Source organism: Triticum dicoccoides, chromosome 1A, assembly GCF_002162155.2.
Source record: "Triticum dicoccoides isolate Atlit2015 ecotype Zavitan chromosome 1A, WEW_v2.0, whole genome shotgun sequence".
Lineage (NCBI taxonomy): Eukaryota > Viridiplantae > Streptophyta > Magnoliopsida > Poales > Poaceae > Triticum > Triticum dicoccoides.
The window spans coordinates 382221613-382234877 of NC_041380.1; the positions used below are offsets into that span (position 1 = coordinate 382221613).

Genomic DNA, 13265 nt, shown 5'->3' on the forward strand with positions numbered 1-13265 from the left:
CCAACGAGGAGCAGAAGGAAATGATAAACGGTTTTCAGCAAGGTATTCTCTGCAAGCACTGAAATAATAGGTAACAGATAGTTTTGTGATAGGATAATTTGTAATGAGCAACAAGTAACAAAAGTAAATAAAGTGCAGCAAGGTGGCCCAATCCTTTTTGTAGCAAAGGACAAGCCTGGACAAACTCTTATATGATGTAAAGCGCTCCCGAGGACACATGGGAATATCGTCAAGCTAGGTTTCATCACGTTCATATGATTCGTGTTCGGTACTTTGATAATTTGGTATGTGGGTGGACCGGTGCTTGGGTGCTGCCCTTACTTGGACAAGCATACCACTTATTATTAACCTCTATTGCAAGAATCCGCAACTACAACAAAAGTATTAAGGTAAACCTAACCATAGCATGAAACATATGGATCCAAATCAGCCCCTTACGAAGCAACGCATAAACTAGGGTTTAAGCTTTTGTCACTCTAGCAACCCATCATCTACTTATTACTTTCCAATGTCTTCCTCTAGGCCCAAATAATGGTGAAGTGTCATTTAGTCGACGTTCACATAACACCACTAGAGGAGAGACAACATACATCTCATCAAAATATCAAACGAATACCAAATTCACATGACTACTAATAGCAAGACTTCTCCCATGTCCTCAGGAACAAACGTAACTACTCACAAAGCATAGTCATGTTCATAATCAGAGGGGTGTTAATATGCATATAGGATCTGAACATATGATATTCCACCAAATAAACCAACTAGCATCAACTACAAGGAGTAATTAACACTACTAGCAACCCACATGTACCAATCCCAGACTTGGAGACAAGAATTGGATACAAGAGATGAACTAGGATTTTGAGAGGAGATGGTGCTGGCGAAGATGTTGATGGAGATTGCCCTCTCCCGATGAGAGGAGCGTTGGTGATGACGATGGTGATGATTTCCCCCTCCCTAGGGAAGTTTCCCCGGCAGAACAGCTCCGCCAGAGCCCTAGATTGGTTCCGCCAAGGTTTCGCCTCGTGGCGGCGGAGTCTTGTCCAGAAAGATGGCTTATGATTTTTTCCTCATCGAAAGACTCCGTATAGCAGAAGATGGCCATCGGAGGGCCACCAAGGGGCCCACGAGGTAGGGGGCGCGCCCAGGGGGTAGGGTGCGCCCCCCACCCTCGTGGGCAGGGTGTGGCCCCCCTGGTGAACTTCTTGCGCTCAGTATTTATTATATATTCTGAAAATGACTTTTGTGAAGTTTCAAGACTTTTGGAGCTGTGCAGAATAGGTCTCTAATATTTGCTCCTTTTCCAGCCCGGAGTCCCAGCTGCCGGCATTCTCCCTCTTTATGTAAACCTTATAAAATAAGAGAGAATAAGCATAAGTATTGCGACATAATGTGTAATAACAATCCATAACGCAATAAATATCGATATAAAAGCATGATGCAAAATGGTCGTATCACTCGACAATCAACTCCAGCGCCGGGTTTTTCTTCAAGGGGAGTTCTTCAGTATGCAGCAAAACGATCTTTCGGTCGATGAGTACTGTACGCGGCTGAAGGTCCTCGCTGATGAGCTGCGCGACGTCGGCATGACCATCGACGACTCCGTCCTCCTCACCAACCTTCTTCGCGGCCTCCATCCCGACCTTGGCCAGTCCGCCGCCAACCTCACCCTCGTCACGCCGACGTACGCGAAGGCGGTCACATATCTTCGCATGGAGGAAAAGCGTCTCCGTCACACCGCCCGGCAGGCGACCCACGCCGCCTCCACGTCGATCTCGCCGCTGGCCACAACACTCCGCCAACTCTGCCAGTGCCACGCGCGCCTCCTCCGACCCTGCCACCCGCGCCCGCGCCCGCTGGTGGACGCAAGCAAAAGGGTCGCGGGGGTCGCGGCCGCAACACCAACACGACGCCGCGCCCTCCCGCGGCAACCGCGGCCGCCCCTCCTTTGCCGTGGCTCTCGGGGTATAATCCCTGGATGGGGGTTGTGCATCCTTACTCCATGCCCTTTCCCCATCCTCCCGCTCCGGGCATCCTCAGGCCGCGGCCGTCTTCTCATCAGGCGCTGCTGACCGCGCCGGCTCCCGCGGCATACGGCAACGCCGCTGCCTACAGTGGCCCCGGCGGTCACCCAGGCTACGGCGCATATGGCGGCGCCCCTCCGGTCTACGACCCGGCGCTCCTCTCCGCCCTTCATGTTGCACCCTCGCCAAGCACCTACAACGGAGGCGGCAATTGGTACATGGACACCGGTGCCGCCGCTCACATGGCCTCCAACCCCGGTATCCTCTCCCGTGCCTCCCCCTATCCCTTCAACTCCCGCATCATGGTGGGTGATGGCTCCTCTCTTCCCATCACTCATCACGGTTCATCCTCTCTTCTGTTTCCCTCTTCATCTCTTACTCTTAATAATGTGCTTGTTTCACCATCCTTAATCAAAAACCTATGTTCTGTTAAAAATCTTACTCATGAAAATCCTGTCACTGTTGAGTTTGACACTCTTGGTTTCTCTATCAAGGATTCTCGCACCCGGAGGGTTCTGCACCGATGTGATTCCCCCGATGATCTCTACCCATGTGGTCCTACGACGAGTGGCGGCCCGGTTGCTCTTCATGTCGATGTCTCTCTTTGCCACGCTCGACTTGGTCATCCCGGCGCCAACGCTCTTCACAAAGTTTTGAGCACCTTTTTCTTTTTCTTGTAATAAATCGGCGGCTCATACATATCATGCTTGCCGCATAGGAAAACACGTTCGCTTGCCATTTCCTTCGTCTACATCAATAGACACTTTTTCTTTCGGTGTTATTCATTGTGATGTTTGGACATCTCCAATGCCTAGTAATTCGGGCTTATCATATTATCTTGTGATTTTAGATGATTTTTCTCACTTCACTTGGACTTTTCCGCTACGCCGTAAATCTGACGTTGCCTCCACTCTCCACAATTTTTATGCTTACGTCCACACCCACTTCCATCGCACCATTTCTCATCTTCAAACGGATAACGGAAAAGAATTTGATAACCTCACTATTCGACATCTTCTGTCCACTCATGGCACTGTTTTCCGCCTTATATGTCCATACACCTCCCAACAAAACGGTAGTGCCGAACTTTTCTTTGCACCCTCAATGAGAGTGTTCGTGCACTGCTTTTCCATGCACACATGCCCGCCCGGTTTTGGCCTGATGCTCTTGCCACTGCCACTCTCCTTCTCAACATCCGTCCATGCAAACCGCGATGGAGCTATACACCTCATCAGCTTCTGTCCGGGTCTCCCCCATCCTATGCCGATCTTCATGTCTTTGGTTGCTTGTGTTACCCCAACATCACCGCCACCGCCCCACATAAGCTTGCGCCTCGGTCTCTCTCTTGTGTCTTTCTCGGCTATCAACCAAACACCAAAGGATTTCGCTGCTATGATCTGGTCTCTCGTCGCGTGTTCGTCTCCCGGCATGTTTACTTTGATGAGGTTGTTTTCCCCTTTGAGCAGGCTACACCGACAACAACTCCGCCTTCGGATGATCTCCCTCGACGGCCTCGTGGAGCCCTTGCGCTTCCTCCGCCACGACCCAATGAACCTCTGACGGGTCCTTCGGCAGGGCCTTCTTTGTCGGCTCAGGCGGAGACGGCCTCGCCCCTCCAGGCTTCAGCTCCTGCTGGACTGGTCGGCTCAGGCAGAGCCGGCCTCACCCCTCCGGGTTTCAGCGCTCGCCCTCGCTGGCCTGGCCCAGGAGGCGTCTCGGTCGAGACCCCTCCCACTTCGCCCGCACCCATGTTGGAGGCGGCCTTGCCCGCTCCCGCATCGCCTGCGGCCTCGTCTGTCGCCTCATCCGTCTCGGCCGCGGTATCATCTTCGCCACCCGCAGCCCCGCCCGCGGTCCTGTTGCCGTCACCCGCGCTCGTCCCTGCGGACGCCTCTTTGCCACCCGTGGCCTCGCCCGCGGTTTCGATGCCGCCATTTGTGGTCTCGTCTAAGGCCTCGACCACCGCCTCACCCGCGGTTTCTCCCGCGGCCACGCCTTTATCTTCTTCTGTGGTTGTGCCTCCACCTCGACGCCGAGCTCGGCCCCCGCCTCCGCCGCCTCATCATTCCATGGTGACACGTGCCAAAGACGGGATCCATCAGCCGGACCCTCGCTACCACAATCTCAGCATCACGGTCATCTCTCCAGTACCACGCTCGGTATGTTCTGCACTGAGTGATCTGTGTTGGCTAGCGGCTATGCGTGCTGAGTATGATGCTCTCGTCGCCAACCGTACCTGGACGTTGGTCCCTCGCCCCCTGGTGCCAACATTATCACCGGCAAGTGGGTTTTTCGGCATAAGCTTCTTCCCGATGGCTCTTTGGATAGGTACAAGGCCCGCTGGGTTGTTCGCGGTTTTGCACAACGTGTCGGTGTTGACTTCTCGGAGACCTTCTCCCCGGTCGTCAAACCCACCATGATTCGTGTTGTTCTTCAGCTCGCCGCATCTCACCACTGGCATGTTCATTAGCTCGACATCAACAACACTTTCCTCTATGGTCATCTTCAGGAGTGTGTTCTCTATCAGCAGCCTACCGGTTTTGTCGATCCGTCTCGGCCTGATGATGTTTGCATGCGATCACGGTCTCTCTACGGTCTGAAGCAGGCACCCCGTGCGTGGTATCAACGCATTGCAGCATTCCTCACTGGTCTCGGTTTTTGCAGCACCACCTCCGACACATCGCTGTTTGTGCTTCATCGAGCTGATCATGTCGACATGCTTCTTCTATATGTTGATGATATTGTCATCACCGCCTCTCTGGCGGACTTACTTCGCGACATCATCGGTCGTCTTGGTTCTGAGTTTCGGCTTAAGGACTTGGGCGCTCTGCACTTCTTCCTCGGCATCAATGTGCGACGTGACACTTCCGGGTTTTTTCTTCATCAAGGACAGTATGCTCTTGATCTCTTGGATCGTGCTGGTATGACCGATTGCAAACCTATTACCACTCCTGCCGAGGCCAAGCCGAAGCTCTTTGCCACTGCTGGACAACCTGCCATGGATGCCGCTCTCTACCGCAGTATTGTTGGTGCTCTTCAGTACCTCACGCTCACCCGACCAGACATTCAGTTTGTCGTGCAGCAGGTTTGCCTGCACATGCACTCGCCTCATGATGTTCACTGGTCTTTGGTCAAGCGCATTCTCCGATACATTCGTGGCACACCGACATTCGGTCTTCGTCTTCGCGCCTCTGCCTCCACTGAGCTCTTTGCTTACACTTATGCGGATTAGGTCGGATGCCCCGACACTCGACGATCTACGTCGGGATACTGTGTCTTCTTCGGTGACTCTCTCATCTCATGGTCCTCTAAGCGGTAGCCCACCGTCTTCCGCTCGAGTGCTGAGGCTGAGTATCGTGCTGTTGCCAACGTTGTTGCCGAGACATGTTGGTTACGGCAACTACTTGGAAAACTTCGGGTCTCCATCCCGAAAGCTACGGTGATTTTCTGTGATAATGTTTCGGCCACCTATCTCGCGGTGGATCCGGTGCAGCATAAGCGCGCCAAGCACATTGAGCTTGATGTTCACTTCGTTCGCGAGAAGGTTCAGTTGGGTCAGCTTCGTGTTCTTCATGTACCGACAACCCAACAGTTTGCCGACATTATGACCAAGGGGCTTCCAACCGCTGCATTCCAGGAGTTCTGCTCCAGTCTTTGCATCGCCGACACCGACGCTTCGACTGCGGGGGGGTGTTGAGCGTGACATATTTGTATTACTTATCCTATCTTCTATAGTTGACTCCTAGAAATATGGTAAGTCCATGCCAGAGGCGCTCACTGGAGCCTCAACGTCAATGCATTTAGGAAAGTGAGAGGACAACTCGGGCATGCCAGGTACCGGGAAAGTGCTTGACAATGGCGCTGGACTTAGAAGTTCCGATGTGTTGCACGACTGTACTGTCCATGGTGACTCACGCGCTGCTAGGTCATTTTCCTTTTTTCAGAGAAACAAGGCGAGATCGTGATGGTTACTTAGCTCGAATCCTTCAGAATACCTTGGTCATAAAAGTCAAAGTAATAAATGACGGTTAAGGGTAATGACTTCAAACTGGCCAGCTTCTATAGTGCGGCGGGCGATGTTTACAAGTCTCGAAAACGGATTCACCGGCTTATTTACTCTTTATACTCTATTTTTTAATTTAAAGTTGACCAATTTACATAATGTATCTATAAATAAAGTAATAAATATACTTAAAACAAAGTAAAAATTGGCAAAATGGATAAATTCATTGCAATATCCAAGATCGGCTGCATCCTCTAGTGTTGAATCGGGTATAGAACCCAGGATGCTTGGTTACAATTCCAAATCTACTAAACCATTGTTCGAGGAAAAGTATTATACAAAGCTTGTGGGATTGACGTGATAAGGTATAATTTGAAGCGTCCGTTGTGGGACCATGACTTGCGAAGAAGGTAATCAACGCAAAGAACTTCTTCACTTTTGGCCCCAGGAAAATATGTCGCTTCCCAATCTTTCTACTCGAGGCATGGTCATGGTTTTCATTCTTTGTTCTGTTGTGGACCCACGTTGAAGTGGGACATTGCTTCTTAGAGCATCTCCAATAGACGCGCTAAAAAATTACAGCGCCGAAATAGCATTTTAGCGTGCGCAGGAGGATGGTTGCTTTTCTAGGCGCTGCAAAATTTAACGCGCCGCTATAGCGCTTCACCCGGCGCGGCAAAATCTAGCACCCCCGGCAAGCGCTTGGAAAAAATATGAAACAACATATACGAAAACATTCATAGTTCAAATTCATAGCATAGTTCAAGCCCCAAACCACAAGCAAGTTCATATGATGCTAAATAAAAATAGATAAAATGATGCTAAACTACTCCTCGTCCTCCTTGGTGGTGTAGTCCGACGACCTAAACACATCGAGCCACCGAGGATCTTCATCCTCCCAGGTCGACGCACGTCCCAGGTCGATCTAGGCTTCCGCCAGTTCCTTCCATGCTCGCTTGTCCACCCGACGCACGGCTCGCTCCACCTTCCTCTGGGCCCAGAACTTGTTCTTGGTGGCAACATCCTGCGGGAAGCACTCACGCCACACCGCCATGGCGTGCTCGTCCACCTCGATGAGGAGGAGACGGCACTCCCGCCTCTGCTGGAGGTGGTGATGCTCCTGGCGCGTGCGCACGTCGGAGAAATTCATCTGCGACCGAGGCCGCCCGAGGCGCCACGGCGCCGTGCCGTACGCGCGGGCGGCCTCGTAAGCGGTGTCAATTGTTCTGAGCCCGAGGCGTGTATCACTGGAGCAGATCTCTGTGTAATACATGCGGAGGGGCGGAGGCGGACGCCGCGGTAGCCCGAACTGCTCCGAGGGCGCGGCGGCATGGCGGGGCGCGGCAGCATGGCGGTGCGCAGTGGCGGGGGTGTTGGAACCGACGGGGAAGAAGACGCGGCGGCGGCGGGGAGCTGGAAGAGGCGAAGGAAGAAGGCGCGGCGGTGGCAGAGCACTGAAAGAGGCGGGAAGAGAAGGCACGGCAGTGGCGGAGCACTGAAAGAGGCGGGAAGAGAAGGCGTGGCGACGACGGGAGTGAAGTTTCTGGCGGTTGGCGGGTGCAGGCGCGTGGCTTTTAACCCAACGCGCAGTTTCTGGCGGTTGGCGGGTGCAGGCGCGTGGCTTTTAACCCAACGCGCTAGGCATCGCGCCGCTTTTCCCTGCGCGAGGGGTCAAATTTATTTCACGCGCCTGCTGAAGCGTGCCGCGCGGCCTCTCGCACGTCAAACTGGCGGTTTTCCAGCACGCCGCAAATTTCGCAGCCTGTTGGAGATGCTCTTATGACACTTCCAGCGATGCGCCGCAAATTTCGCAGCCTGTTGGAGATGCTCTTATGACACTTCCAGCGGTGCAACCGGTGAAGAAGTTTGGGCAGATTTAGGGAAGAGCACAAACTGATGAGAACTGTAAAGATTCTTAAATACGGATTGGACATGAGTACTTTCATGGGGATTAAAACTACTTTCACATTTGTTCTACGCTAGCAAAGGATCAATCAAGGCGGCGAAATTTGTGAAGACTTCCAGACCAAAAATAATACCAACAGAAATTGATAATTACAACAGACAATAGACGTGCCCAAACTTTTCATAGACAGTGAAGCAAGACATTAACTCTCATGATCTAATCTTCACTACTTACGTGTGACCGTATAAGCACCACGGCGGCACGACACAACTGCACTCTGATATACCAACCATCACTTTGAAGTCTTATGCTTCTGTCGTCTTGGTCTAAGCAGTCGAACATAAAAGTAGCAGACATGAGAGCGTATACCGAACAATCATTTGATCTGAAACCGGCACATCAAGAAGACACTATCTGCAAGCTGAAGTTCGACAACTTCTTGGCCAATTCTGCATCTACAGCTTGCGAGCTTGTGTTGGCTATATTACAATTGCCGAAGTATTTACTCCCTCCGTAAACTAATATAAGAGCGTTTAGAATACTAAAGTAGTAATCTAAATGCTCTTATATTAGTTTATAGAGGGAGTACCAGTTATCCCCTGGACTTGAGGGTGCATCGCCACATAACATGTCGTTGCAGCACCCTGAATTAACATAGCATGATGTTTTCTTCAGCCATTGAAAATGCGTAATATGTTCTACCAAGAAGGCAAAAACAACAACCAAATATGAAACCGTGAGGGCTTAATCACCTGTTGGACGCTTCTGCTTATGATTCTTCCAACGGTGTTCATGAGAGCTGCAACACAAAAACAGTTAAAATTGTTACAACCAGAACTACCAGCACAATCTACGATTCAGAGCTACTTGCACTTTTGTTCCATATTGTGCTGGTAGCTCATAAGACCAATTTCTAGTGATTCGAGAGTTACCGCTCACAATGGTCCTGTTTCTGAAAAGGCTTGTCACGATGACGCCCGGATGGACCGTGTTAGCTGAAATGTTGACCCCTTCATCCTGTTGACAAAATTGTTTTTGAATTGTTCTTCATCCATTCATTCAGGCGGCAAAGAATCGACGTACCTTGAGAATCCGGGACAGCTCATTCATGTGGAGAATGTTTGCAAGCTTGGACTGGCCATAAGCAATGAGGCTGTTGAACCTGTGAAGTTCAGAACATGGCGAGCAATGTTACTTCCCCAATTTTGTGAGGCCTTGAGATGGTTGGTTTCATTCATTCAGCTTGGTCTAACTGACAACAGATTGATTACCCTGAAGGATCATGCACTTTGTCGAAGCATATCCCTTCGGGGTAGGTCATGATATGCCCGGAAGATGACACGTTAACGATCCTTCCTTCCACGCCGCTGTCCCGGCACGCGCTCTTCATGTTCTCCAGCAGCAGGTTTGTCAGAAGGAAATGCCCTGCCATGCCATTGGAGTCGACAAGGTGAGCATCAACCTCATAACTCACGGACCACATGAGCACCCGGCGGACAACTTTGGTGTACCGATGTGGTTCGTGGCGAAGTGCAGCTCGCGGACAACTTTGGTGTACCGATGTGGTTCGTGGCGAAGTGCAGCTCTAGGCCGTCGGGGGAACGGGTGCAGTCCCTCGCCATGACTCCAGCGTTGTTGCTGTCGAGAAAATGCGAGAAATTAAGCTCCCAGTGTGTGCAACCAATGGCGAGTTCTCTGTTCTAGAGCATTCTTGATGCAAATAGCAGAGGTGGATGGGATGTTGTCGTGGATGTGTTCTTAGTTCTTACATAAGGATGTTGAGGGGCAGGCTGAGGGAGGCGAACTCTGCGGCGAATCTCCTGACGGAAGCCATGGAGCTAAGGTCCAGCTCCAGCACGTCCAGCTCCGCGCCGCCGCGGATCTCGGCCTGGATGGCCTCCTTGGCCCTGACCCCCGCGGAGACGTCGCGGACGGCCATGACGACGCGCACGCCCCGCAGCGCCAGCACGCGCGCCGTCTCCCGCCCGATTCCTCTCGACGCACCTGCAGGGGCGCGAGCTCGCCGGTGTCAGCTCACGGCTGAAACCAGAAAGTAGAAGTAGGTACCTGTGATGACGGCGACCAAGCCGCGGCCGTCGATGCCGGCGGTGACCTCCTCGGCCGTGGAGGCGCCGGCGAAGCCCGAGGGCCCCTTGCGGTAGAACCACCACATCAGTCGGCCAGCACTCAGCAGGCAGCAGCAACAGCGCAACAAGTTCGGACGGGCTCATGATTGGATTCCGACTCCGACGTTGTAATATCGACATCAAGACGAAATGCATGTGAGCTCAGCACTGCCAGGCTCTATTTTTTACGACTATTGACAGAGATTCCCCCAACCCAACGGTGGATTCGGAACTGAACCCTACTCGAATTTTTTTGAAGGTCAACTCGACTCGAATTTGGAAACTTTCAGCTCAACATTCAAACTCAGAGTCCCATCACAAACGTACGTACGCACGCAAGTAAATGTGCATACAGTTTACCAGTTGCATTCGCTGACATCTACTGCTGAGAAATTTTACATGGCCAAAATATTCGGGCAAGGGAGAAAAGCAACAAACTACTGGAGTAAAACATGCACCGCGGCGTACGCAGCCATCACACGCGACGGCATGGGATCATCTAGGAATCCTTCTTATCTTCGTCTTCGTCGGCGTCGCCGTGGGTGCGCGCCGTGCGGTCGACGCCGTCGTCGCAGTAGTACCTCTGGAGCGCCCTGGGCAGGTAGAAGGGCAGGAGGAAGGCGAAGAGGTTGGCGCCCCAGAAGGCCATGTTGGCCAGGGCGAGCACCCTCCCGGCCACCACGCGCCGCTGCGCCACGCCGGGGCCGCCGCGCTTCTCCTCCATCTCCTGCCGGAGCCACTCCCCGGCCGCGAACATCCTGCGGACGCTGTACATCACGGGGACGGCGGCCCGGACGGGGAGCGAGAACCGCCACGGGAAGGCGGCGGTTAGCCCCTCGGTGAACACCTGCGCGGAGAGCAGGAAGGCGTGCGGGGCCGCGGCGGCGATGCCCGTGGTGTCCCCGGAGCGGAGGCCGTCGAGGATGTAGAGCGCCGGGAGCGCGGCGCCGACGAGGAAGCCGCCGACGGTGTGCGCGGCGAGGAGGAGGCGCGCGGGGCCGAGGAAGACGGGCGCGGACGGGTCGGGCTTCCCGGGGCGCTGCGGGAAGGCGAGCGACGCCAGGAGGAGGAGGTAGGGGAGGAGCAGCACGGCGAAGGCGATCTCCGAGAGCGGCACGGTGGTGGAGAAGGCGAGCACGGCGGCGGCGCCCAGCGTGTTGAGCTGCTTGATGGAGAAGAGGTAGTAGTGGTGGTGCGGGCGCGCCGTGGGCGAGGTGGGCGTAGGGTGCAGCGGCGGCGGCGGCTGCCCCATCGACGGCAGCGCGATGCCGCCCCCCGCCGTCGGGCCCACGCCGCCGGACATCGGCGTTGGTCGGTCGGTTGAGAGCTTGCGATGCGAGGTGGCAGCGGCAGAGTGGGGGTGAGAGAGTGAGGTGTCTCCGGTGCAGGAGGCGGGGGGGAGCTTAAAGCGACGGGTGGATGGCATGCGTGGCGCGTTCTGGTGCTCGGGTCGCCATGGCGCGCCGCGTGTGGAGGCTCTCTGGATTATCTTACTGGCCTCGGAGCCTGTGAGGAACAGCGCAGCTCGATCGGGTCAAGCTACGTGTTCCCGGCGTGTCGTTCACGGACTTGCTTGGAGGGCGAAAAGCGGGTGGTCGCGCAAGGAACTTTCTTGAAACAAGGTGATTCGAGGTTTACAACCAAGTAGGCACTCCACTTGTGCTGGAGCAGATGATATGATTACCAAAGGAAAAGAAGAGTACGTAGGGGCGTGTTTGGTTTCCATCGGCTACAGTACCTGTGTTGCATATTCTTCTCCGTTTAACCTGGCTCTGGAAAAACAGTTTCATATGTGACATCTGTAAATTGTTTGGTTGTCTGCATATGGACTTCCTACATTACGAGATTAACTTTGGCACATTATTTGGTTGTCTGCATTGTCTGGACGCATACAACTACATGTTGTTTGGTTGCCCGCATAGGGTATGATTAAGAGCTAGCACTTGCACTTAGCACACACGGTTAAGAGCTAGCAAAGGAAGGGGAAGAAGAAATGCAGTGTTCGCCGAACCATGGCGACTGTGGTGGATAGTGTCCGTGGCGCCGGACCATGGCGACTGCGGTGGATAGTGGCACGGCGAGCGACACCGTTGGCGAACTAGTTGCGGTGCTCGCGCAAAGACGATGGACAGAGGAGGAGAAAACAGTGCTCGCGCCATGGTATCGTCCGTGCAGTAGGACGAGAGAGGAGGCCAAGATGATCGACGCCAGAAACAATTCCAGTGTAGTGGGACGAGAGAGAGGAGGCCGAGCGGAGGCCAAGATGATCGAGCCCGTCGGCGGCGCGGCGAACTGTAGTGTGCACGGAGGCAGAGGACACGAGAAATCAGTGTGCGCGCCATTGCAACGTCAGTGCAGTAGGAGGACGACAGAAAGTAGGCCGAAATGAGCGACGCCGGAAACAACTCTAGTGTAGTAGAATGCGGGCAAGGAGATCAAGGGGAAGGGCGTTGGTGTCAAGAGGGGCGAATAGGAGGGCTCTGAGCAAAAGACAGAGGAGCTCCACATAGCGGCATGAGTGCACTAAACTATTGTTCAAGGAGAGATGAAGCTACGATCGTCGAAACCAAAATCTTACAACACGGATGTTGTGCGGAGCTACGAGATTAGGTTATTGGTTAAAGGAAATTTCAAACGATCGATCGTGCGCGACGAATCTGACAAAATTCGTCCAGAATAGCTCCAAACGGGAACACGAAATAAAAAACTTTCGGCCGACGAACTACGAACCGATCGCCTGAATAGACCCGTAGCATCGAGGTGCATCTTTTTCGTGTAGAGTTTACCTCGAATCAAAGTATCGTTGTGTAGATCAGAGGGACAAGGAAGAAAAGAGATCAGAGAGAAGCTTAATGGAGGTTGAAAAAGACCTCACCTAATCACCTGACATCCCTCAGGTCTCCACTCGTGTAAGGGCCCGCTCACTTGGGCTCGCCTCGGCCTGACTCACAAGAAATTGTCGATCTGAGTGTTTTCAGTGAGCCAGGCCCAGAGATGCTTTAAGTTTCATGCTATGCAGGCCCAACAGTGTATACAGCCAACCAAACAGCCTATTTCCTTTTCGCGTGGCTCTGGTTGGGCCTCATGCAGGCAACCAAACACGCCCTAGATGATTCCCAAAAGGAAAAGATGATTATTGAACTTATAAAGGATGAAAGGGGTGCTAGACGCAACCAATGCCTCCACGTCGGCTATGAATAGTG

General features: G+C 53.3%; 2 protein-coding genes across 3 annotated transcripts; both read right to left on the reverse strand.

The window, feature by feature from the left end:
• Positions 1 to 8030: 8030 nt before the first annotated feature.
• Positions 8031 to 10268, reverse strand: LOC119274833 (short-chain dehydrogenase TIC 32, chloroplastic-like). 2 transcript variants are annotated; one of them, XM_037555573.1, is made up of 9 exons: positions 10004 to 10268; positions 9706 to 9940; positions 9495 to 9574; positions 9208 to 9361; positions 9020 to 9098; positions 8869 to 8953; positions 8689 to 8735; positions 8526 to 8580; positions 8031 to 8445 (listed from the first exon to the last, which is right to left on the reverse strand). In XM_037555573.1, the coding sequence occupies exons 1-9, from the start codon at positions 10107 to 10109 to the stop codon at positions 8336 to 8338; spliced, it is 951 nt and encodes a 316-aa protein (XP_037411470.1). In that variant the 5' UTR covers positions 10110 to 10268; the 3' UTR covers positions 8031 to 8335. The 2 variants fall into 2 exon arrangements, with proteins under 2 accessions (XP_037411470.1, XP_037411462.1); XM_037555565.1 differs by having other exon boundaries at positions 8031 to 8580.
• Positions 10269 to 10353: 85 nt separating this feature from the next.
• LOC119274823 lies at positions 10354 to 11572 on the reverse strand. Its single transcript, XM_037555553.1, has one exon. It carries the CDS (start codon positions 11486 to 11488, stop codon positions 10562 to 10564), a length of 927 nt encoding a protein of 308 aa, XP_037411450.1. The 5' UTR covers positions 11489 to 11572; the 3' UTR covers positions 10354 to 10561.
• Positions 11573 to 13265: the final 1693 nt, after the last annotated feature.

Bases quoted from the DNA above. Each gene is read 5' to 3' on its own strand.
- LOC119274823 (XM_037555553.1), bottom strand. From the start codon at position 11,488: ATGCCATCCACCCGTCGCTTTAAGCTCCCCCCCGCCTCCTGCACCGGA.
- LOC119274833 (XM_037555573.1), bottom strand. From the start codon at position 10,109: ATGTGGTGGTTCTACCGCAAGGGGCCCTCGGGCTTCGCCGGCGCCTCC. The intron at 9,941-10,003 runs GTACCTACTTCT...GCGCCCCTGCAG, and splicing joins CTTGGTCGCCGTCATCACAG to GTGCGTCGAGAGGAATCGGG. The intron at 9,099-9,207 runs GTAATCAATCTG...TGAACTTCACAG, and splicing joins AAAGTGCATGATCCTTCAGG to GTTCAACAGCCTCATTGCTT.